Source organism: Tursiops truncatus, chromosome 16, assembly GCF_011762595.2.
Source record: "Tursiops truncatus isolate mTurTru1 chromosome 16, mTurTru1.mat.Y, whole genome shotgun sequence".
Classification (NCBI taxonomy): domain Eukaryota; kingdom Metazoa; phylum Chordata; class Mammalia; order Artiodactyla; family Delphinidae; genus Tursiops; species Tursiops truncatus.
The window spans coordinates 76,562,485-76,588,167 of record NC_047049.1 but is presented as its reverse complement, the minus strand read 5'-3'; the positions used below and the strand labels follow the sequence as shown (position 1 = coordinate 76,588,167).

General features: G+C 43.6%; 2 protein-coding genes across 11 annotated transcripts in view; one reads left to right on the top strand and one right to left on the bottom strand.

Moving 5' to 3' along the window:
* LGALS8 (galectin 8) overlaps nucleotides 1-7,711 on the top strand; it is a 103,462-nt gene extending 95,751 nt beyond the window's left edge. For all 6 annotated transcript variants that reach the window (XM_073793641.1, XM_073793642.1, XM_073793640.1 and 3 more), the window contains one exon: nucleotides 2,417-7,711. In XM_073793641.1, the coding sequence (XP_073649742.1) occupies nucleotides 2,417-2,566 (150 nt within the window). In that variant the 3' untranslated portion in view covers nucleotides 2,567-7,711. The remainder of the gene's footprint in view (nucleotides 1-2,416) is intronic.
* Nucleotides 5,217-25,683, bottom strand: part of HEATR1 (HEAT repeat containing 1) — a 47,173-nt gene continuing 26,706 nt past the window's right edge. For 4 of the 5 annotated variants that reach the window (XM_019941502.3, XM_033842003.2, XM_019941504.3 and 1 more), the window contains 22 exons: nucleotides 25,333-25,464; nucleotides 24,120-24,223; nucleotides 23,805-23,948; nucleotides 22,605-22,723; nucleotides 22,388-22,509; nucleotides 21,257-21,385; nucleotides 19,569-19,799; nucleotides 18,682-18,808; nucleotides 17,082-17,242; nucleotides 14,313-14,359; nucleotides 14,084-14,207; nucleotides 13,351-13,491; nucleotides 12,547-12,836; nucleotides 11,739-11,889; nucleotides 10,616-10,774; nucleotides 10,320-10,454; nucleotides 10,089-10,193; nucleotides 9,835-10,003; nucleotides 8,945-9,099; nucleotides 8,245-8,403; nucleotides 6,495-6,603; nucleotides 5,217-5,522 (listed from right to left, as the gene is read on the bottom strand). In XM_019941502.3, coding sequence (XP_019797061.2) covers nucleotides 5,434-5,522; nucleotides 6,495-6,603; nucleotides 8,245-8,403; nucleotides 8,945-9,099; nucleotides 9,835-10,003; nucleotides 10,089-10,193; nucleotides 10,320-10,454; nucleotides 10,616-10,774; nucleotides 11,739-11,889; nucleotides 12,547-12,836; nucleotides 13,351-13,491; nucleotides 14,084-14,207; nucleotides 14,313-14,359; nucleotides 17,082-17,242; nucleotides 18,682-18,808; nucleotides 19,569-19,799; nucleotides 21,257-21,385; nucleotides 22,388-22,509; nucleotides 22,605-22,723; nucleotides 23,805-23,948; nucleotides 24,120-24,223; nucleotides 25,333-25,464 — 3,102 coding nt within the window. In that variant the 3' untranslated portion in view covers nucleotides 5,217-5,433. Of the gene's footprint in view, nucleotides 5,523-6,494; nucleotides 6,604-8,244; nucleotides 8,404-8,851; nucleotides 9,100-9,834; nucleotides 10,004-10,088; nucleotides 10,194-10,319; nucleotides 10,455-10,615; nucleotides 10,775-11,738; nucleotides 11,890-12,546; nucleotides 12,837-13,350; nucleotides 13,492-14,083; nucleotides 14,208-14,312; nucleotides 14,360-17,081; nucleotides 17,243-18,681; nucleotides 18,809-19,568; nucleotides 19,800-21,256; nucleotides 21,386-22,387; nucleotides 22,510-22,604; nucleotides 22,724-23,804; nucleotides 23,949-24,119; nucleotides 24,224-25,332; nucleotides 25,465-25,683 lie in introns of those variants that run through there. The other variant, XR_012326662.1, reaches the window with a different exon arrangement.

Sequence of the window (25,683 nt, the reverse complement as noted above, 5' to 3'; positions counted from 1 at the left end):
GTGAACGTGAGGACGTAGGAGCCATGAGACTGCCGGCACTATCCGTCGTCTCAGTGACACACAGCTTAGGTGGCAGTACTCTGTTCCAGGCGGTCCTGTTTGTATATATTCAAAGAAAGACACATTTAGACTACCGGGACTTGAAGGCATGTAGTCCTGAGCCCCCAAAGGTGCGAATGTTCTAACACAGCCTCTCCCCAGATGTGCTTCCGGGGAGTCTCGCCACGTGGATGCTGCAGGGTTGGCTGGGTGCCCTCACCAGCTTACGTGACTCACTGCTCACGTGGTCATTTAGGGTCACTGATTTCGGTCGTGGCTTCTCCAGCATTTTAAACTGTCACATGCTCTGGACGGTTGGAGCTCGCAAGACTCCTCAGAGTTGTTAGAAGTGTGAACATCAGGCTGAACAGAAGGTGGTGATTTGGCATTAATATTTATCCGTAAGTTCCTGTCTAATGCAGTGCCCTGGTTTGGGGAGTGATAGACAGGAGCGAGCTCATCATAGGTTCCCTGGAAGTGGTGGGTACTCGTTTGGAATTCAGAAGGAGGTGGGGGTGTGAAGGTAATCTGCGTTTTACAGATTTCGGGGATGATACGGACAAGTCGCTGGAGGTCGGAAGGGCGGCACAGGGGTTGCTGACTAGGCGGCAGTCAGGGTGCGAAGGGTGACGTGGGTTCACTGGAGGGAGAGGTGGCTGCTCCGGCAGGAAGCTGATCCTTGTGGTTGGTGACTGGAAACTCGTGACCTGTTTTCTGGCCTATTTGAGCCCCAAGTTTGCGACTACTGTATCAAAAGAGGAAAATAACACATTCTCTTAAATAATCTTTTCCTTTGTTAGTTTTCTACTTCAGGAAGAGTAGTTGTCCTCATGTGGGATCACTGTTGTCAGTTTTTTTGTAGTGATAGCTTTAAACTCCTGCCTTTTTAATAGGCTTTCGTTGAGATTCTCAGATCTTTCCATTAAAGCCATTGCTTTGCTTTTAAACAGTATCTTCTGTTCCGTGGCATTTCAGATTCACTTGTTAGTTCCAGCTGGAATCATTTAAAAACTATCTTTCGGTTTTGTAATGTCATCAGTGAGCTCTTTATCAAATTCATGTTCTTAGGAGCTGTTCAGGTGGTTGAGGGATCTTGGTGTTCCATGTTTGCATGTATGTACTTTGTTTTGCAACAGTGTGTCCACTAGGCTGCCTGCCATTTCTCTTCCATTTGTAACATAAGGTGCTGGCTCTGCACTTGCTCTTAGTCTAGAGAACTCTTTTCCCACTGCATCCGTCTAATGCCAGTTTGTTTTCCCTTCTGAGCATAAGGCTGTGTGTTTTGTATTCTCTTGAGATTTTGTTAAATGTCCATCACCAAAGGTCCCTTCCATCTGGTTGAAACTGGGATTTCCACCATTGTTGTGGGCATATAATCCCCAGTTATGGCTATTTTCCCCAGTTCTCTGTATAGCCCTGCGCCTTCATCTGTGTCAGTTATTGCTGTTATCCATGGAATTTCCCCCTCTTCCTAATCTCCCCCAGCAGCCATTTCCACTAGTCCTAGCAAAAGAAAAAAGACACTCCGTTGGCTGCTTTGCAGATCCAGATTTTGTGCCTCAGTCTGGCCTCCGGGGATGGAGGCGGGGAGTGCCGGGGAGAGCACAGTGTGGGTTTACCCAACTGGCCTCTGCAGTGTGGGTGGGAAACAAATGGTAGTCAGTGGCCAGACTGGCACGGGGAACATGGTAGCAGAAGTAAGAGGTTTAGGTGTACGAGCAATTTAAAAGGATCGCAGTTAACTCTGAAGGGCTAACACCAGTGAGGACTCTGAACTGAATCTCTTCCAAAACTCAGAGGTTCATAGAACACTGAGCTTTGAAGAGCTTTGGAGAAACAGACAAGAGGTGCTGAGCTAGGATGGGAATCAGGGTCACCAAGCAGCTCTGCAATCCCTAGCAAGTGACCTAAACTTCTGAGGTTTCATATTGTCTGAGTTGCCCAAGACCCTAGAGTTTGAGGCAGCAAAGTGAGGATCCAAGCCCCTTGGTACCAGCCTGTGACTGGGAACCAGCTCTTCTGTGAACGAGTGTCATGGTCAGCCACTTTCTCCTTCCCAAGTGTCGGCGAGGAGGGCGGCTTGCCACTTCCCCAGGAGCACAGGGCAGGAGAGGGTGCGTGCTGAGGACAGGAAGCCAGCAGGCCCTGGGGACAGTGTGAAGGTCCAGGCACATGAGAGCCACTTCCTGGAGTGGGACAAGGCAGAAAGTGCCACTACAGATACACGTTAGTCAGATCCTGGAAACTGCAGCAGGGAGTCGGCGCTGGCAGGCTGGGAGAGGAAACCAAATGGTTTACTTGACACGCCTGTTCGTGTGCGGGAAACAAACTCTTAAGCCCACGGGCACCACTAATGTTGTGTATACTTTCCTTCCAGATGATAATTTATTGTGATGTTAGAGAATTCAAGGTTGCAGTAAACGGTGTACACTGCCTGGAGTACAGACACAGATATAAAGACCTGAGTCATATCGACACGCTGGAAATCGATGGCGATATCCACTTACTGGAAGTAAGGAGCTGGTAGCTGACAGGTGTGCTACAAAAACTGAAATACAGGTGACTTCTGTAACACTGGCCTTGTTAAAATGCATCTTACTCTCATGATACGGTTTATATATATTGTTAAAATGAGCTGTAAGTCCTACTGGGTGTCCTCAGTCCATGTCACGCAGTGAGACTTTGTCAAGCAAAAAGTGAGGACATTTGAGGCAACAGCAGCTTATAGCCATTATTATAACAGGCCTTTCTGCTCTCTCTCCTGTACCCTGGCCGCCTCTTTTTTAAACCTACTTCACATTCAGCAAGTGTTTATTAAGAGCCTGCTGTAACACAGTAGCCACCCTGCATGGAGCGCTTGTCTTTTGCCAGCACTGTGCTGGGAGCTGGGAGGACACAGTGAGGCACGTACATTCCCTGTTCTGTTCAGCTCAGAACCTTCCGTGCTTTGCCACTGTGCCATTGTTTCTCCTCCATGCACTACATAAACTCACCAGGCACTTAAAAGAATTATTCTGTTAGATCACCTGAGGACACTATAGGCGACACCACTCTTCCTGCAGTGCTGCCCTTCATACCCAGTGTTTGATCGTATCCTGTAATTGAGAGGATTGATGTTGACCTACATCTGGCAGTTTTCTTTAGCATAATATTTATATCTTCTAGCTGTAAGCATTACCAAATAATTATCATTATGAGATCGGAACACAGCACAAGATAGAGGCAAAAAACAAAGCAAAACGAACAAAACCAAATGGTACTGAAATTAACTTGATGTCAATCTCCAGGCCACTGATCTTCTGTACCAGTAAATGGTTATTTTAGAATATTGGAATTTAGGGTGAGTCAGAGGTCTCCTCTGAAAGTTTAAGGTAGACGAGAGATGGATTCAATTTGTAAAATGTTTGTGGGTAACAAAGCAATGTCAAGATTAGACTTAATGACTGATTATAGAACAGGCCCTATCAGAAAGTAAAATACACCAGCAGAGACCAGTGAAGTAGAGAGAGGCCGTGTGTGCCTGTTGCTTGTCTGCACGCAGACCAGCACTGCCTCTCCTCTTCTAAGACGACCCCGTCATCGTTAGTGACTGAGATCAAAACGCTGTTCTCCCTTCAGTGATTAAAATCAAACCTGTATCAGCAAGTTGAACTGTTGTTGCATTTCTGTAATTTTTTCTGTTATTCTTTGAAGAGAGTTGGCAGAAGTTCTTTGTAGAATTCTTACAGGTCAGATCTTGTCACAGGGAATTTCAAAGCCTTGGGAGTGGGGAGGTAAAAAGCTAGATCAGTCAGATCATTTTATATTAAATCGCTGGGCTGAATTCTGCCAGGATTTGGGAATATTTTCATAACAGCTTTTGGTTAGGTATTATTTGTATCCCTATAGTGGAAAAAATACTGTTACCAGTCTTACTTTTAAAAAGTACTCAGTGTAGCACTTAATTCTTTTCCACCTTGTCATATTAATTTATTATGCCCAGTCTTGCCAAGCTAAAACAAACAAAAAACACTGGTGGAGGCGAGGATGTTGGGAAAGCTGTAGAAGGCAAGAAGGGTCTAGTATCCCCCAAGGTTTTTTTTTCCTCCAGAAAAGAACATCAGAGGGCCTGGCAGATGGTGGAAACGGTGGACCACTTAGGAAAAAAGAAAAGCCCACTTACCTTGTTTCCTGTAAGTCTTAAACATAGTTCATTTTCATTTTATGTGGATGATACTAAGACGTCTGACCATTTCTTTGATAGAATAAATACAAAATCTTAAGATTTTTTTGGAAAAGAAGCCATTAGCATTTATTAATGAATCCTGTTGAGATGTTTCATAAAGAGAAATATGTGTTCCTAGCAAACTCCGTCTCCAGACTGCAAATCAGCCTTTGCTTGTCACGATTCCACACTAAGTTTCTGTATTAAATTAGATCAAGGGCTTTCAGACTTGATTTGAACACCTATGGAACAGTGCTTAGAGGCCTTAAATTTTAAAAAGGCATAAATAAATAAAATGCCTTAAACAAAATAAAGGCAGATTTGTTTACTTTTATTTGCACCCTCACTTCGCAGCTTCACCATGACTGACATAGTATAGAGATTAGAGAACTTCAAAGCTTTGAAAAAAAATCTGTTGTTTACTTTTTTCCTCATAAAAGTAATCCTTGGTTAACCACCGATAGAAATAGCATTTCTAACCCTGAAGGGGCTCCCTCTTACCACCTGGTGTTTCTGAGCCCTCATTATTTGTGGGAGCAGTGAGGTGTGGCTGTTTTATAAACAGCCTACTGCTTCCACCCCCTGCCCCCCAAAAGACTGAAGGATAAAGGAGAGACGATCATATTCTAGAGCAGAAAATGCATCCCACAACTACTCCCCTCCATGAGCACACGCAAAAATTAAGACTGCAGTGTCATCTACCCAAAATGAAAAGTAAAAGTCCAAATGGCTTTACAGTTGAAAGCATTCTTGTTGGGTGCTGAATAACTCATTTTCTTGAAGTAAAGAGCTGCTTTGAGTGAAATCTCTGACACCGATACTACGTACAAAAGATAGTCCTTTACCAGGAAAGTTAAGGCTTTACAGTCTAAACGGGGGTTAGCTTTGGGTGCTAAAATTAATCATGTATGTAATGGTAATAACATCACTCAGAAAAGACCATCATCGATGGTCTTAATTAAACAAACAGCAGTCTGTATAAAAATACCATGTATCATTTACTCTTTTTGTATATTCTGTACAACTGGCAGGAGAGGCTTATGTGGTAGCACAAACCAGGTGGGAATTTTGTAAAGAAGTCCAAGTAGGTGTTAGCGGCACCAAAAGTAATATGGTCCTAAACACCCAAAATAAAAATATGAAAAGTCAGTCTGACCTCTGAACAGTATGAAATACCAGAGATCAGGGCTTTAGAAGTAGCCCTGGAGCGGCTCTCCCAGGATCGTTTCCAGCCGCTGAACAGTCTTCTGGCACTGATGCTCCACCTCTTCACATTCATCTAAAAACAAAATCAAAATGAGTCAGTCTTCCTGCCTCAGTTCTCAGAGCCTGGTTCCTCACATCTCACATTCGCTGGCCGTCAGTCAGAAGAGAGAAATGAAGCACAGTCCTGAGGTGGAAGCCATCCTGGAAACCCCTCCTCTGCCTTCCTCCCTCCTGCCTTCATTCCCTTCTTTCGGTCTAGGACTAGGGAAGCAGAATAAGACAGACCCCCAAAAAGTGGTGCACAAACGAAAATTCCAGATGCCTAGCGATGCCACTCTTAGTAGTTCACACAGCCCCTGTCCAGGAGGGAGGAAACAAAGGTGCAGCCAGCTGGTTTTGGATCAGCAGTGAATCGCTAACGTGAAGGCATCTGTCTACTCGCCTCCATCACCCCGCTAATAAGCTGCACTGTTATTTCTTGGGCTGCGTGGTGGCACAGTGCTCGTTCTGCCGTCGGTCCAGAACTGTGCAAACCTGGACTTAAACCCCAGTTCCACCTGTCACACATTTTTATCAGCTAGATTACTTAATCTCTTAAAGCCTCTAGTTTTTTCCTTTATAAAAGGGAGATAACGGCATATGCCTTGTGAGGATTAACGACATCATCCACGTAGAGCACAGAGTAAGTGCTGGTCATTAACAGGCAGCCACCCCATTGCAGCCTTAGTGGCACTGGATGTTTTGGTATAATAACCCTATATCTGTGGACCAAAATATTCAATCACAGACATGCGTGAGGTTAAAGAAAAACAGTATCATAGTCTGCACCGTCAGCAAAAAAACACAAAAGTAAAGATAGTGAGATTATGCTATAAACAAATCTCAAATGACAATGAGGCAGCCCGAGCACCCCACTCAAACCAGGAGCTCAGCCTCTGCACAGAGGGCTGGAGACACGAGCTCATCACAGGCTATCCAAATGTGCATTCTCATTGGGCACATTCCCACAGAAGTTCACTCTATTTCTTAATAGTTTGGGAATTACCTTCCATCAATTCAGCTAAGAAAGGAATGGATTCTGGTAACAAGACGATATAATTCTCTCTTAGTTTTTCAGCCAGTGCCAGCACCGTAATCAGAGCAGCAAATCGAACCTGAAAGGGATAAAAAAGGTGAAGAATAATTAAAAAAAAAAAAAACTAGTATTCTTGTATTACTTTATGATCTAACTTGAGATGAGCTCCGAATTTTAAACTGTTAGCCTCACGTGAGTTTATTTCACTTTCTGGCCAACTTTCATCTTGGAATACCAGTTTGTTTAACAATTCGGGATCCATCTATAATATGGGCAACCTTATATTTCAATCTGTGTTCTAGAATTACAAGCCTTTCATGTGAATGTCTTTTTATAACATTTTTCTTAAAACAAACCAGTAAAAATGCCACCTGCAAATTCAAGTGTGTCATCAAATGTGACTGCACTGGAGCCGCCAGCTGGCCTGGCCGCTGGTGATGCTGACCTGGAAGGACCGCGTCCCCAGCCACTGCAGGCAGGACTCCCGTCCTCAGGACCCTGACTGGGGTCACAGTGTGGTTGTGTGAGGGGCCAGGCGCCGGCTCTGCCCACACCCTCACCTCAGCCTGACTAAAAAACACACTCATTGTGTCATAAATGTCCTAGTTTTGGAACTTAAAAGATTGGAGTGTTGCTCACGACTTGTCTCTGACAAGGAATGCAACCAGTTGTTTGTTTTGTTAGTGATTCACTTTGAAACAAAAGCTATGTTAGTCTTCTTTCTGGTTTTGGGTAATTCTGGTTTGGATAGAGCAAAGTGAGTTGTTGAAAAAACGTTTGTTACTGCCTATGTTCAATCAGGATTTTCTTGATATTGTACAATCAAAACAACATATTACAAAACAACAAATTTAATGCTGCAACTTTGTTAAGATCCTACAATTTAAAATTTGGGGGTTCCCATCCATACATCTGTGAAGAAGAATTAGCATAATAAGAAGAAAAATACATTTTGTTAATTACATTTTACTTCCAAGACCTTTCAAGCCAATGTAGAAAAAGAAAACTTTGGGCACTGTGATCCTTTCATGTGTAAAAAGGAAACTGAACTAGAAAAAATTAAAGTAATAAAAACATTAATCTGAAAAATCATAAATAAAATTTGGGGGTTCATCGGAACAGCCTCATTGTTTTCATTGCTTCCTAATAAATGCTGTGAATTTCAACTAATAAATTTATTAACAAAATTCTGCTTCAGTCTGTTTTATCCCCTGAGGTTCTAGTGTGATAATTAGCTTGAGGAATGGCAATTCATTGCTAGAACAGTTTGAAAACTTCCAAACTTCCGCTCATTCCCCCCGCCCCCCACGTTAATGGGCATCAACCGCTAGCCCTTACCGTGCGTTACTCCACCAAGTCCTATGCCTGAGATCGATACACAACAGGGACTCTGCTCTAACTCAAAGGAATGTTCTGTAGACAAAGCATGCTGTCTCTGGGAGCACACTGACATTTAAATGGTGCATAAGAAACATGAGGAATTCAAGTCTTTTCAATATTTAAAAGTGTAAAGTATTTTAGTGCTCGTGCCTAGCACACCATGGGGGTGGGGGAGGACTGCCATTATTTATAAATGGCCTGTAAGAGAAAACCAAGTTTCCCAGGCTCAACCTTCTGCCTGACACAGCCAAACCCTGGTGCTAGAAGACACCCAGCAGTGCAGACCGGTGAGGCCCCAGGGAGAGCGCACAGCATCCCTGCTGGCCCTGCGGCTCCTAACCTTGGGTGAGGAGTCCCTCATCTTCAGCAGGATCTGGTAGTTCAGTGGTTTCCAAAGCGAGTCGTCTGCCATGGCCACTGCGAACTGTGCAAGGCACGGGATCAGGTGCTTCGTCACCCGTTCCTGGAACGTCTCTTCTCCTCCAAGCCTGTTTTCCAGCTGTTAACAGTGAGACAAGGACTGAGCAACGGGTCTCATTCCTGTTTGAGAAAATACTCAATGTATATAGTACTTTACTACCCTTCCTGGTATCAGCAGGCTCAAAAACCAAGGTGCTGTTTAGTCTCAAAAACCAGGTACTATTTGCTCTCAAGAGAAAGAGAGCAAATTTACTATCTTATAAGAACTCAAATGGAATCACAGCGCTTAGCATCATCCCTTTCCCCCTGCAGAACCTCTCAGAGGAGGGCAGCCAGACCCTGACACATTCTCAATGAACCCAGTTTTTAAGAATTAAAAACTTAATACACCTTACATCATATCTCTTATTTGAAAATATTTAAAGTAAAACTCGGTAAATGCCGCTACAAAGATAAGTTATTAATATATCCATGAAAAATGAGAAATCAATTTTGAAATAAAAATTTCATGAAAAGGAAAAACACACCAGCAAACTGTGGTTCTGGTTGATATAAACCCCGCAGGCATGTAACACTGATGGCTTCCTTATCTTTTAACAAAAGATCATTCCACTGGTTACCTGATCCACCAGGGGCATCATCAAGGCTTCTGCTCTCTCTCTACTTAGAAAATGCTGGGTGTCAAAGAGGAAGATTTTATATAAACAGTTCAGAATAAACTGCAGTAGCAAGCAGCACTTTTCAGGGTCACTTTCAGAGTCAAAAAACGCTTCATCTGTAGATAGGGGAGAGAAACAAATGGAAACAAAAATAACAAAAAACTGAATTTCACAATTTGATCTCCAGTGTTTAACTTTAAATCGCTATTAACAGAACTATAACCAGAAGGTTATTTCTAAAATGATCTAGAAATCACAATCAGGATGAAGGCAGAGCACAAATTAAATGGACGGTCTCGCGGGGGAGTGATCTGTTCTTTCAGAGTTGTTAAGATTTTTGGTTATTAAGGGCTTCCCTGGAGGCGCAGCGGTTGAGAGTCCACCTGCCGATGCGGGGGACGCAGGTTCGTGCCCCGGTCCGGGAAGATCCCACATGCCGCGGAGCGGCTGGGCCCGTGAGCCATGGCCGCTGAGCCTGTGCGTCTGGAGCCTGTGCTCCGCAACAGGAGAGGCCACAACAGTGAGAGGCCCGCGTACCGCGGAAAAAAAAAAAAAAAAAAAAAGATTCTTGGTTATTAAGATTGCTTAGTTTGGCAAGTAGACTGCTTATTAGCATTAAAAAATAAACCAATCTTAATGTTTTAGAGTTACTTCCAATAACACAGGACTGCCCATTTATTCTTCCTCCCAAGTGAGTCAGTTAATAACATTAATTAACTGCTAAAGGAAAAGTGCTAAAACACTTCAGTGTCTGACAACTGACTATAAAGAATTCACCTTCCTTACACTTACTGCATCTCGCTAAGGTGCACAGAGCAAGGGCACCAGCTGACCTGGAGTCAGCTACCTACCTGTTTTGGAGATGTTCACCTGGTTCAAGGTGTCAGCAAAAGGCTTCACTAAGTGGCCAGCAAACAGGGTAAAAAGCCCTTTCAGTTTTTCAGCAATGCAATCTGCCAAGTTGTAAAATGTCAACAGTCTGTCCTTTGGGGCGTCCTCTGTTTTAGCCCAATCAAACAGCTAAAAAACAAAGTAGCATTAGTTTCTTCTTCAGATCTTATAACTGATACGTGAGTAAAAGGAGAAGTAGAGGAAAAGAGCTCACCTTGAAGAACAGGGGTCTGAATGTGACCTCAGAAAGTTTTACAACCATGGCCATGAGACAGTCAATGATGTAATTTTCCGTTTTTCCAATTTCCTCCAGATCATTCTGAAAACAGAAAAGCTGATTGGTTAGCCAGAGTAGTGACATCTAGCCCTAACTTTGACAAGTACAACAGGTCTGAGTCAGGTGAGAAGTTTAGGACGGGGCGTCGGGGGCAGGGAACACGCCTACCTCAGAGTGCTGGGCGCGGAAGTCCAGGGCCTCCAGGAAGAACGTGGTGAGCTGGGGCTGGTGGGAGGCGAGCTCCTCCTTCCTCATCACCCCGATGTGCTCGCACAAGATGCTCATAAATGGGCCCATGAGATTCTGAAAACACAGTCAAGAGACATGCCAATTGTTAATATTTCTCTAGTTCATTAATGCATTTATAATGGAATTAAACCACCATATTCTTCTTTAAGTGAAAATCTAAACATTTCAGTACCACATCTCCCTCCTCCAAAGTCTAATACCCAGTACGGTCTAACCTTCCAGTTCTTCTCAATCTGCTTGTATGTCTTGTTGATGGCTGGCAGTAAGACTCGGGGTGACAGCGTGGTAGCCAGGGTCTTTTTAAGGGACATGAGATGGACATTAGCCTGGGAGGCAGGAGCCATTTCACTAGTGACTTTCTCCAAGTGAATCACCTGTAGGAATATAACAACAACGATCAAGGCCACCACGGGTCCTCGCCGGGAGCATCTGTCTACACACTTACAGAAAGTCCTGGTAAGGATGGAAAAGCCAGTCCAAACGCTGGTGACTGGGAAAGCTCAGTGCACTCAGCATCAACACAGGATTCCTTTTAATGCCAACCCCGAATGTTAAAATAAAATAAATAAAAATAAAAATTTATTTGTAGTATTTAATATAAATTAAATAGATAAAAATGGACAGATGCCTCTTTCCAAGAGGGAGTCAGGGATGCAGGCAGATGGTGGAAGGCAGGACACAGAGCTCTCAGAACGACCATCTTAGAGAACAGGAATCCGGGGCCCGTGAGGAAAGACAGTCACGTTCTCCTTTGCTGAAGAATCTAGAAAGCTCCTCAGATGCAGAGGCCCCTTTCTATAAGAAGTCTACCTTCAAGGCCTGGCTGGAGAGTATGTGAATCGGTTAAGTCATCTGCATCATGGCACTTAAGGCTCCTAACTTCATAAACGGCCAGTGATCAATGCAACAGCACGGGGCGGGGCAGGAGGCCACTCTCGGGCATTTGCATTCAGTTGGAAATGCCATTAGCCCGCCGTCTGGACTGCAACACAGGCATTCTGCCCTGACAGACGCCTTAAGGTCGTGAAGAACTAAGTGGGCATGCCTGTTTCTACAAGAAGCTCTACCAGACCAAGGCCAAGGAGCTCACGGGGGGGAAAGCAATGAAATACATCCTGCAAAGTCAAAAAAGAGAAGAGCCTCATGACAGAGTGACACCCATACCAACGTCACGACTAAACAGGAGGGATGATGGCAGTGAAAAAGGGACACATTCACTAAAAACAAGCACCTCTTTTCAGAAATAAGAATCCTCCTGCCAAACGAAAGACGTCAAGCACAAATAAAACAATCAAATCTGTAAGCTTTCCCCTTCCCCCCCTGTGGTCACCAGCTCACCTGCAACAAGACATCTTCCAGGTAGGGGCTGATGAAGTGCGGCAGGGTCCCAGCCACCTTCTGCAGGGCCACCAGGGCGCTGAGCAGGTAGACCTCGCCCGAGGCCAGGTCGCGGGCGCGCCTCATGGTTGTCAGTAATGGCGGCATCAGGCTGGAAAGAAAGGGCACAAGTTTCTTTGAGGAGAACGGAGCAGAAGTCACTCAGCAAAAATCCAAATAACCGTGTCCGTTACATCTCTGACGTCCCACAAAACGTCTACACGGTTTACGTGACCGAAAGCGAGAGCTCTCCCAGTGCCCACAGTGCCCACTGACACAACATCACCTTAAATAACACCACCACCTTGCAGTTTAACACTTGCTGTGTGTCGGGCAAAAAAGCCCTGCACGCACTGCCCCACGGGCATCCTGCGAGGTTGGTGCTGCCTCGATTTGTAGACGGCAAATCTCTAACAGGCTGCGTAACCCTGGCCAGCTGGCGAGGCTGCACGCTGGCAAACACCAGAGCCGACGAGAGAGCCAGCACCTGGCAGCTGTGGCCCAACCGGCTGGGCCCCTCTACGAAGCAGTGTTGTCACCTACTGCTTCCGAGGAACGCTAGTCAAAGGGGAGCAAAAACTGGGGGACAATACACATCAGGTAAACGAGAATGTTATTATTTTCCGGTTTGAAGAAAAGGTCACTTCTCTAACAAATCTAATTTTATGAAACTTCTACTGACACTCGGGAAAAAGTCACTAAGGTTTTATTTTCCAGCTGATACCAGAAACCTCGTGCGGTGGTCTTGTGTCCGGTCCCCTCGACATACCTGGGGAGCTGAGGGATGGCCAGGGCTTCCAGCGTGGAGATCACCTCGGCCACACACAGCAGGGCACCCCCCAGGACGTTCTTCTCCTCCTTTGTTCCTAGAGCAATCAGCCTCACGGCAGTGTTCAGCACAGGGACAAAAGGCTCTGGATTTTCTGCACCAAAATTCTTGCATAGAAGCTTTAAGGTGTATAAAGCTGTCTGTCTGTTGATTGGTTGTTCTTCTAATGTCTTTCTTTTATGCTTCACCATGGCCACAAGGACTGGGACCAGTTCCAGGAAGTGGTAAACCTGAAAAAGACAGCCCACCGTCCCACATAATTAAAGCTACAAACAAAATGCTAGTCCTTTTCTCCAGTTTTACTGCTTGAGACTCTGCCTAAATGGAGATCAGACCAAGACGTCCTGCGCCACACGATTAAACACAAGCGACCTTTTCTCCATCTGCTTTATTTACTGATAAATGGACGCATGCGCTTGTGACCAATTCTGTATGTATATAAAGCACCCTACCCGTGTGGAGTGAAAGAGGATTAGAATCGTGCTAAGGTTAAGGCAACATATGGTCCATATTCAGCAAGAATACTGCGAGGGTGCAATTCCACTCTAAGAGCTCTTATGACACGTATATACGTGGCTCCTATCAAAATTAGCATCACATTTTAAACACACACGCATCACAGCATTGTATTTGGATAATAATACACTTATTTAAATTGTACCGCTGGAGAAACTTCAAGCAGTTAAATGCAGCTCTGATAAAGCAAAGAATGGGAAATGGGTCTGTAGCACAGTCTTCACTTACAATTTTCTTCTTCCAGGAGGTTTTCTGCTGTAATTTGTTGTTCAAAAGATCCAAAGCTTTCCGGCGAACAGAGGGCAGTGGGTTCTCCAGCAGCCCTCTGATCACAGGGATGAAGGTTTCTGTGGGCAGCAAGGCATTGACCTACACAGCAGTTTTACATTTAATAAAAAAGGAAAATAAAAAATACAAAAGGGAAGATGACTCATTTAAGACAGACTTCCATTCGCTGCACACCTTCTAGGTGTGAGGCATTTTCACTCACTATCTAGTTGTTAGACTAACCTTTTAGGGAGGCATTACTAACCACATTTATCAAACAACAACAAAAGGATGCTCACGCTAAGCGAACTGCTCAATGCCATGGAGCTAAGCAATTCAGCTAGATCTTAAACAGTGGTCTTGGCCAGTGATTTTACTGATGAACTAGAAACTCCACTGAATAGGTATCTTTTATTCCACTTGAATAAAGCGAACATTATACAGCGGGACATGAATCAATATTTAAAGCATCATATTTATTGAGGCACATGTTCTCATAATTGGTAGGGAAACAACTGTTTTCCAGATAAAATGATCTCCAGTCATCAAGAGATTCTTTTCCAAGAAGAATCTGGACTGCCTTCTGTTAAGCTATTGCTAAGTTTACTCTTAAAGTAAAACTTTCTGTTAAATAACTTTACGGTGACATAGAACAGCAACAAAACACAGAAGACAGGGAGAAATAAACACCCACCTTGTCCAGCAGGTCGTAAGCTTTACTGAGGAGTGCTCGCCAAAACTTCCCGGTGAGCTTGTCTGCGTTTCTTTCCATGGACTGTGCTACAGCATTAATGTAGCCCAGAACCATTTCCAGCAACCTGAAACACAGGAGACTCATAAGAGAGTCTTGTGTACTATTCTTCCAGCTTTTTGATTAAAAGTTTGAAATTATTTCCAAATACGAATTTTAAAAAGTAACATACCTCTGTTCAAGGCCTGTCAACACCTGAGGACCGCCACTTTCAACTACCTAATTTTTAAAGAAGGCATCATTAGAACAATATGACAGCGATGATGAAAAATCATTTGAAGTGCAATGAAACATCAGAGACCGACCAACTCACTCCCCAGTGTTTTCTGACATTACAATTTAATCAGGTCCAGATCACCCCGTCATACTGTAATAACTCCATTTCCCTTAATTAGTCTTTTCACTTATTTTGATTACATTCTATAGATATTCAAACTATCTGTAAAGTACTACAAAGATTCAGAAAAATACAGCAAACGATTAACACCTATTAGTTTTCTAAAGTGCTAATCTTTCGTTAGCCCATAACTAATTTTAAGATATTAAACTTAAGGACACGGCTGTAGTCCCCTCTGTATCGTTCCCTAATCCCAATCTCCTTCCACCCCAAGCCCCACAAACTTGCATCTGTGGCTGAATGTTATCAAAGAGTACGTATCAGCCGGCAACATGCTTTCTTGATGATATTAGATTTTTGAGATCTATCTATGGTAACTTATGTTGTTCTAGTTCACGTTTTAACTGCACACAGTATTCCTCTCCATGCACCACGACTTATTTATTCATTCACCTCTCTTGGTAGATATTTAGTTTTATGGCCCTTTTTTCCCCCCTTTAGTAACAGTGCTAAAAAAGAACCTTTCTCCTTGAGCATCTAGGCAAGTTTTCATAGAGAAAGGAAACTGCTAGATAGCAGGGGTGAGCATCTTCAATTTGAATGGACACTGCCCCGCACTTTCTGAAGTGGCTGTACCAACTCCTGCTACCCATCACTGTACAAAAATGACCGTGTCCCCCCAGCCTTGCCACTTCCTGTATTAACAACTTTAAACTTCCTGCCAGTTTGATAACATCGTGGTATCCTCTATAATCTGAATTTTCCTTCTTACTAGGGAGGTTGTTTTGTCACATTGGCCATTTGTGATTCCTCTTCAATGAATTCATATTCTTTGCCAGTTGTCCTAACAGAAACGGATACTTCTTGATTTATAAACAGCAATACCCTTCTTTTAGTCTGTGGCTTTCTTTTCATTGTTTATGGTGGCTTTTGGTTCAAGTTCTTAAGAAATTCTTTTCCACCCTCCAGGTACAACGATGTTTTTCCCTTGGTTTTCTTCTCAAAGTGCTAAGTAATTCTTTTCACACTGAAGTTTTTAATCCACCTAAAACTGTCTTTTGTTTATATGTAAGATCAGTCTTTCTTCCCCCCACTTGGAAAACAGACCATGCCAGCTCTAGTTCTTGGACCTTTTCTCGCCCCACTGCCATGTGGTGCTACCAGCCATGGAGCACGTTTCTTACATCGCATGGGTGTGTCCGCCTGATGTCCAGTCACACTGACCTGCCTGCGTGCTTGGGAAGCACCGCTGTTCTCGGCAAGCCTGCTGGACACAGAGCAATGTCTACGCTGATCACTCTCAAGTCCAATCACACTGACCCGCCCGCGTGCTTGGGAAGCACCGCCGTCCTCGGCAAGCCTGCTGGACACAGAGCAATGTCTACGCTGATCACTCTCAAGTCCAATCACGCTGACCCGCCCACGTGCTTGGGAAGCACCGCCGTCCTCGGCAAGCCTGCTGGACACAGAGCAATGTCTACGCTGATCACTCTCAAGTGAGCTTGCTGAGCTAATTACCAGTTCTACAAGTTCATCAAGTCTCTTTTTTTCTGATTCTTACACTTCATTTCTTTTGCTGAGTAGGAATAGTGACAGAGGGCACTTTTGTTCCAGACTTTAACAGGCACATGTTAATGTCTCATCATGAAGTGTGCTGTAAACCACAGGCTTCTGACGGATGTCTTTATCAGGCTGACAAGTTCTGTCCATCTCACAGTGGTGAGGATTATTTTGCTGAAATCAAGAATAAGCGCTGGATTCACTAAATTCTTTCTCTAAATATTTCAATGATCATAGGTTTCCCCCCGGATCTGTTCATGCATTACAACAGAAACAGAATACAGATATTTGAATGCTCAGCCATTCTTACGTTCCTGATCATGACCCTGGATTCTCCTGTTTCTTTATTTCTTCATTTTGTTTCTGTATTTCCTTCTTTCTCTCTAATTTAAAGTTTAGCACACAAACAGAAAGGTGCACGAATCATGTGTGTAGAGCTCACTATATTTGGGTAAAGAAACAGCATGTTATCAGCACCTCAGAATCCTTCCGCTACTTGACCCTGCCCCTTCCTCCTTCCCAAAGATAGAACTGTTGTTACATCTAAAACCACAGGTGTGCTTTGCCTGTTTCTGAACTTCATACAACCGGAATCACAGGATGCATTCCTGTGTGTCTGCCTTCTCTCCTTCGATGTTATGCTGATGAGTCACCAGATAGCTGTGTGTCACTGAGGTTCACCCACGTCCAGCTATGACGAGACGCTCTGTCCACTCCACTGATGATGGACACTTGGGTTGTGGCCAGTTCTGGGCACCATGAACAATGCTACCACGAACATTCTTGTCGATGTCTTTTGGTGCACATGTTCACACACTTCTGCGGGTATATACCACTTGAGAACAGAACTGCTGAGCCACAGGGTTTACGTATATACAGTCTTGGTAGATCGTGCCCAACGGGTGTTCATGTTGAGGTGAAGAGCACTACCTGTTTCTATTACAGGCATGCCTCACGTTTTCATGAGAGACTTGCCGAGCTGTTTTTACTAGCCTAAAACACAGTTCCTTCAGAAAAAGCAAACACATTGAAAGAACATCTCACCTTTCTGATAAAATTATTGGAAGCCAGGAGCTGAGACATGAAGGACACTGACAAAAATTTAAAATGCCGCAGTTGCTTGCTAGTGTGAGCATCTATGTTAAAAACCTGGAGCATTTCTTCTTGTGATTCGCTCTTGTAAGATACTGATATGGGAAGGGTTTCTGAAAAAGAGCAACAAAACAAGTGACCTCACTCATCTTCGACCTGATTCTTTGGTACAGAGATACAGACATAATGAGCAGGGTAATTTGAATCTGAATTCAAATTTGAATCCCACATTCAAATGCATACAATTTCTAGAGAGAAATCTGTTACTCTGTTATACACATAATATACAACATGTATATTATTATACATATGCATGTGTATATATAATTTGTTATACCCAGTTTTTCCTCTTCTAAATCAGTGAAAGATAGGAGTATATTTACCAAGAAAGTACCCAAACAGCCCTGAGAATAGAGTATGTAAGACAAAACCAACCAAACAAAAAATAAGGTAACTGAGACAAATAAATAGAAGACAAAGATACTGCAAAAGGAGTCTGAACTGGCTTCATGCCCCATTTCCAAAGCTGCAGAGACATTTACTTTGATGGCCCACAACAGACTAAAGGAGGGTCATCCCTTGCCTTCAACATTTAACCCTAAAAGCTGCAGATGTCTGTCCTAAAACTCTGTAGAATCCCACATTCAAATGTATCAAATATGAAAGGGGTTGGGGTGCCATGGCTGGGGGTCCGTGGTGGGCCACTTAAAAACCACTGTCCTAGAGAGTGACTCAGAATGAAGGCTTCGTCCTCAGCACGTCACCACACACAGCTCACCGGCGCCTCCCAGCTCTGTCCCTCCCAAACCGGGCCAAGCAGGGCAGACAAGGTAAACGGCCGGTCACCCAGACAACAGCCCCTGCGGAGTCTTCAGACCCTTCTTTCTAATGTACCTCACTGTTCTGCTCCAAAGGGCAGAGAACTAAGAACAGTCAACACGTCAGCCCTTTCTTAAGCCAACCTCATTGGTGCTGTAATTAGCGGAATTTTCTTCAAGACCCCTACGTGATAAAATTTTCATATTTAGTTACCACTGCTGTGGTACCTGCTTTATTTTTCTTCTTATAAAGGTCTTCACGGGAACTCCCTGGCGGGCCAGTGGTTAGGACTCCGCACTTTCACTGCCGTGGCCCAGGTTCAATCCCTGGTTGGGGAACTAAGATCCCTCATGCCGCACGGCGAGGACAAAAAACAAAAAAAAAAAGCTTCACATTTTAAGGGGAAACTAAGATACAGCTAATAAGATGCTGCTAACTTGCTGTCACTTTACCATCAATTCATCCCAGACACTTGGAACACTCCACAGCCCACACAGAGGCACAGAGGCACAGAGGTCTGAAAGTCAACGTGTGAGGAACAGCAAGCAGAAATCCCACTTACTGTTTTCCATAAACATTTGAGAAGATAACAACCGTATACTCGAATAAAAATTACTAACTTTAAAAAATCCTTCTAAGGACGCACCATGGGTTCTGAAGACAAGCTGCATTACCTTCTGCCTCTCTCAAGCTTCCAGATTAAACAGTAATTAACATCGGACTTAATGCCCACCTTCTTTTTCCTCTGGCAGCTTCATTAAGTACTCAAGGATATTCATCAAGCTTTGGATCTGATGCTGCACAGTAAATTCACAACAGACTGAAATCCAAAATTCAGTGTCTGCCTCTAAAACAGCATCCTGTGTAGAGGAGAGAAACAGGTCGTAAACTGCGCCTCTCCGATTTATGCTACTTAGTAGGTACAAATAAGGGAAACGTTTTAGAAGTACTTCTTCGCACAGAAAGCCACTCCACGCTGTTCCTTATGGTCACGTGTATGACCAGAGGAATCAGGTACTGAGCTTCTTACATAAAAAAGCCAATTATGAGGCATAATTCCAGGATAAACTGCATTATGATATCTGGCGGAAATGAACATATTACTCTACTTGGAGTAGGCTCTAGATCTATTCCTGGATCCCACGTCTAAGAAGCCATTTAAAAACAGCCCTGGACGTGTAACTTCTGCCCTCATCTCTCTTCAAAACAGGGCTCTTCAAAACTGTCACCTGCATCTCACTGACTTCAGTGACACCGACCCTCCTCCCCTGCCCCCTAAAAGGCTTCAACACCATGTTCAGGACACAGCTTAATTCCTGTACAGCTGTCCTCTTTGGGGCTTAATTAAAATACACCCACCCAGCACGGCACCAGCCTAGTTTCTTAGAAAAGTCAAGTCGCCCTCAGGAGAAGCCCTGTTGCTCCTGAGGGTATTCAGTGGCTCAGGCTCTGGAAGCAATTTCAGAGAATGCTAGAAACACCTTTAAGAGCCCTTCTGAGCACACACCGTTAAGTAGTGCACACTAAGCACCACCAGCCCCACGTTTAAAGTGCAAAGTAACACAAAATCTGTGTGAAACACCCCCCGTTTTTCCTTGTCACCGCGCCCTACGCTCTGACCTTTTCTCCGAAGGCAGCCACCAGCACTGTTTTGGTGACATACTGTTCAAACAGCAGGAGGAGGAGAACCCAGAGGAATCTCTCTGCGCCCAGGGTGCCAACAAGCTGGACGAGGACAGGCAGGCGCCTGTGCTCGGGCACGTGGGGCAGCGCGTCTACAAACACGTTCATGATCTTGACCACGATGCCCTCCACGTTCCTCGTGACTTCTGCAGAGTCGCCACCATCAGACTGCAGGACAGCAAGCAGGGACACTGAGTAGAAGCAAATAACCCTCCGAGAGACAAGTTATGAGCAGACACGAAAAGGCCTTCAGATGTGCCCCCAAAAAGTTATCAAAGGAATTCTAATAATCAAAGACCAATCGGTAAGTATTCAAGGAGCACATATAGATTATGTCCTCGGCACTCTGTGGCCCTGAGGGGACTAGGAAGTGCACGGCGTGAGCACTTCCCCAAAGGAGATGTATCATCTCCACGAGACACAACACACTTGTGAAAAGGTTAACAGGAGGCACTAGATGGCAGATGCCAAAGACGGGCCCTGAGAGCAAGGCTGCTCTCGGGCCGTCCTGCAAAAACCAAGCAGGATTTGAGTTGTGCCTCGAGAACGGTTTCACCTGAAGAGCAGAGTGTGGCAAGGCCATCAGCTCCCTGCTGCTTTCAGAATGAAGTTCAAACCACCTGGTGTGGGTACTCAGAAGATAACAGCCTAATGGATGAAAGGATGAAGGAACAGACACCTGCACAAACGGCTAGCCCGGTGCCCCTACTTCCACCCCCTTCGGCTCTCCATGTCCCTCACACACACTGCGCACACCACCCCCAGGCCGGGACTGCCTGCCCTTTCAGGGGGCAAATCCTATCTCCTCTTCAGACCCATTCAAAGTCCACTTCTTAATAAAGTCTGTGTGGTCATCCTGGCCCACATGGACCTTCCCCTATCCTGAACTCTTCAGTGTTTATCAAATACCACTGGCATATACCATATTAACGCATATCGTTATTTTCCTTTTTATATACGTCTCCTGTAGTGGCTAACTTGCTGGACAGAGAATACCAACCTTGTACCAAGATTAAAAGGAGGAGGTGCTGGATATGGTCATCGCTGAAATGGTCAATAGCATGAGGAAAGACAGTGACAACAGTGGGGGTAAACAGAAAACGCAAGCGGACAGCCATGCCCATTCATGTGCAAGGCTACTTTTTAGTTTCAAAGTCTTCACTCCTTGCTGAGACTAGTCCGGCAGAGACCAGGTCTCACTCATCTCTTTGTGTACTGAGCTCTCAAGGGAATGCTTGGTAAATGTTTGTTGAATTGTATGTTAACACATTTGCTCTAAAACTTCCTATTTCATCGACCTACACAGGGGTCTTGTCAAACTGACGCAACGTCCTGAGATACACGGTAAATGTAAATGCACTTTGTCAGAGGAATGTTAAGGCACTTGTATAGTTATACTGGCAGTACAGCAGAACCAGCTCGGCATGTTTACAGGTATTTCCGGAAAAGACATTATTTCCAAGAGTACTCCTTAGCTTCACCACTTTAAAATTTAAGGGGCATAAATAACTGAGCATTTCAGAAAGGCTTTTCATGTCATGTATTTACCACTACTTGAATTTCATGCTATGTAAAATCTTAAAAATCAGAAAAATAACACCCATGATGGTGGAAAGACAGCTTACCTGCATAAGTGCTGGAATTACCATTTTCACTGTCTTGTTAATAACTTGAAAACTGTAAGTATCATCTAGACGCATCACATTGGCTCCCATAAATGTAAAAATAGACATGATGTTGTGTAGAACTTTATCCTGAAACACATTTTTCCATATTTTCCATTTTAAGCACATCAAGTATCAAGATTCATTAAAATCAGCAATAAAAAGAAATAACTCAAATTAAAAATAGGCAAAGGATTCGCAAAGACATTTCTCCACAAATAAACAAACGGTCAATAAGCACATGAAAAGATGATCAGTATCAATTATTAAGAAAATGCAAAATCCAAATCAGAAGACACCACTTCATACCCACTAGGATGACTATAGTAAGACAATAACAGCTGTGAGGGAGTGGGGACATAGAACCTCAGACACTACTTGGTGGGTACAAAATGGTACAGACGCTCTGGCAAATAGTCTGACAGTTTCTCAGAAAGTTAAGTTGGCATATGACCCAGCAATTCCACTCCTATTGAAAATACTGAAAACATATTCACATAAAATCTCGTATACGAGTGTTCACAGCAGCGTAACTGTTAACAGCCAAAAAGTGGAAACAACTTAAATGTCCGTAAACTAATGATAAACAAAATATGGTATACACGTACAATGGTATATTATCCAGCCATAAAAAGAATACTGATTCAAGCTTCAAAACGGATGAACCTTGGAAACGTTACATGAAGTGCAAAACAGACACAAAAATGGCCAAATTAATTTTAAGTCACTGGTTGAAAGCTGTGTGAGGATTACCTGAGGATTCACGGGATTTTTTCCAAATAACACTAATACCACCACTTACTGGACAGCTACATTGCACCTAGCACCGTGCTAAGTGCTAACAATAAATTATCCAATCCCGTTCTCACAACAATCCTACGAAGAAGGTTACTATTATTCTCCACTTCACAAAAAGGGGAACCAAAGCTTAGTAAGATCAACCAGCTTACTGTCTCAGCTATTAAAGAAGCAGGGCCAAGAGTCCCATCAGCGCTGTAAGACCCAGAATGTCCACTGAGTTCAGAACAGTGCAGGCCTACGCATTTCCACGGGAAAAAATATCTGCTTAAGTCTTAAATCATTAACACTTACAGGAAATATTCCAGCAACAGTACCCAAAAGTAAAAGGGCATGGTGATGGGTCTGAGGCATCTCGGAAACGCGGATGCACTGAACTATCAATTCCACGTTGAACTTCTCCTCATCGAGAACATCTACAGGGCGAGAAATAAAAAGTCTCTAAGTGGTAGGTACATTCATACTCAGAGTAGATAATCCTTCCCCCCTTTCCTTCCAACAAATTACACACCTTTTGGTATTTTGCCGCCATCTGGAGAGAGTTTTTGGCAGATGTTAAGCAAACAACTTAGAATTAACTGTTTGGTGTATTCCATACTTCCCTGCTCCGGTGGCAAAGGCTCTAAACACCTTCAGGATGCCCGGAAGAGAAATGATGGGAAATGAAAGAGTTGTACAATTTCAGTGCTGCATTAATGACCACTGTCCAGAACATATATTAAATAAACATTTAATTTAAAATAAAACATTAACATTAAACATTTAATGTTAATAAAATATTAACATTATTTAAACATCAAGTCTAGGGCTTCCCTGGTGGCGCAGTGGTTGAGAGTCCGCCTGCCGATGCAGGGGACACGGGTTCGTGCCCCGGTCCGGGAAGATCCCACATGCCGTGGAGCGGCTGGGCCCGTGAGCCATGGCCGCTGAGCCTGCGCGTCCGGAGCCTGTGCTCCGCAGTGGGGGAGGCCACAACAGTGAGAGGCCCCGCGTACCGCAAAAAAAAAAAAAAAAAAAAATCAAGTCTAGAGCCTGCGCTCTAAAGCCCACAAGCCACAACTACTGAAGCTCACGTGCCTAGAGCCCCTGCTAGACACATCTACAGAAAGCCTGCGAGCAGCAACAAAGACCAAACGCAGCCAAAAATAAATAAATAAACTTATTAAAAAACCCAAAAAACAGCAAGTCTATAAACATGATGTAAGATTTCTAACTCTGATTCTCCTAGTGCAGGCAGGCGCTTATGTCACATTACCTCTCCTCTCTATCACACCTTCCATCAACCTATTTTAAATCTCCTTAGAGGACAACCTTGGGAATTACTTTCTTTTTGGACGAGAGCACACATCCACGATGCAACGCATACACTATAGCTATCTAATAACGCACACCTAAAAAATACAGCGGGTGTCACACTATATCCTTAAATACAAGTAATGATGCCCCCGGGGACATGGTGTTGAAAGTGAGGAAGGAAAGTAGGCCGGAGAAAGCGCTCATTTATTACGTGATACAGGATGAAGGTTAGTTTCGGGCCCTGGCAACGGGTTCCTATAATCATTCTTTAAATCTTTCAACTATAGTATTCAACTTGCTCTATTTTACAGACTAGCTAAGCAAGAAGTGAATGTGAAAAGAGAATGTTAAATAAAATAAGATGGGCAAGAATTAGAATCTCATTCTCTCACAGATCAAAGGCAAGTGTCATTACCTTGACAGCAGGTTAAAAAGAGTCGGTATCAATATCTGAGGACTTTTGAGTTTCTTTTTGTGCTGCAGTAATTCTAGGATGAGGGTTGCTCTTTGCCAGTAAGAACCGCCAACTTCCTGAACAGATTCTAGATCTTGTGATTTTCTGGGAAACAGACAAGACGAAAAGTTAGAAGAGTAAACATTATCAACGCTAATAAGTAAAAATGACTGTATCCGATTATGCCCAATTGATGGGTATCAAAAAATCACAATGGTTCCAAAACATCCAAGGCCTAGGGGACAACAGTGTTCTCACTGCATTCATGGCTCTTACTTCTGCTGCATTTTCTGCCTCCTTGTTTGCTGAATTGTGCCTAAGGACTTAGTTTTATCTGGTGGCTCCAGTTCTATTCTGACTTGTTCAGCATTAACGGAAATCTGGAATATGAAGGAAGAATGGGTGATGACAGGATTCCATGGGTTAAAATTAGAGCAGTTTACGTTTATTCAAACAGATACAATGAACATGTTTCTGTCCACTTTGTCCCCCTACAACCCTACAGCCCAGTCCAATGCCCAAAGGCAAATATCACTGACAATTTCTTATGTATTGTTTGGGAAATTTTCCATATACCAACAGCTCTATAACGATTAAACACAGACAGACAAACAGACAGACAGACACACACACACACACACACACACACACTCACAGAGGAGCATATTATGTACACTGCTCTGTGCCTTAATTTGTTCCACTTAACTCATCTTAGAAATCTAAGTAATTATGTTAAAATTCTGAAAACTGCAGAATCTGAATACTAAGACTTTACCACACTATTATCTATTTTTGTGAAAGTATTTTCCTAAAAAAGCACAACAAAACAAAACACTAAGTAACTAGGTGGTTATTCTGATCTACAGCTAGGTTTCAATATACATATAAACCAATGAGCAGATTCTCAATTCCATTCTATATGTCATTAAACAGCTATTTAAATCAAGCAGAATAATCCACGACCCAGCTGAACATGAAGCCACCATTCATTCCTGTTCTTGCATAAGAGGGAGATCCTCCCTAATATGAGTAAGATCCAAACTAACATACACCCTACGTGTTCAAAACTTTAATTATTTCATACAATAAAAATAATGATGGGGCTTCCCTGGTGGCGCAGTTGAGAGTCCGCCTGCCGATGCTGGGGACACGGGTTCGTGCCCCGGTCCGGGAAGATCCCACATGCCGCGGAGCAGCTGGGCCCGTGAGCCATGGCCGCTGAGCCTGCGCGTCCGGAGCCCATGCTCCGCAACGGGAAAGGCCACAACAGTGACAGGCCCGCGTACCGCAAAAAATAATAATAATAAAATAATGATGAAGACTTATAACATTGATTTTGCACTTTCTCTATGACTTCCTTTTCCATGATTCTGGTTAATGGGAACATCTGACTTCCTAAAAGCATTATAAAATGGAGGAAACTTAAACATGGTATTACTTGGAAGAGAGTAAACATCAATAAACAAATGGCAGGAAGTTTGCAACTTACCCCTTTAAAAACACTGCTAACAGTCTGAGCACAATGTGAGTTTTTACAGTTCACCAATAAATCAAACAATGTGCACAAAAGCTTCTGCTGAACCCTTTCATCCGAAATAGCTGCAAAAAATGGCTTCGTAATCTAGAGGCAGAAAAAAGGGCAATTGAGATAAATGAACAAACTTCAATTCCAAACATGATCTTTCTATCATTCTCTTTTACAATGTGAAACTGGTCTCCATTTTGTCAGTTTAAATGACTCATGTACATCATTCAGTTTTGCAAAATGGGTCAAATATATCATATTCCTTTAAGATATGCCCAGTCTATTTTCTTGAAGTAAGACATTACAGATCTTTGA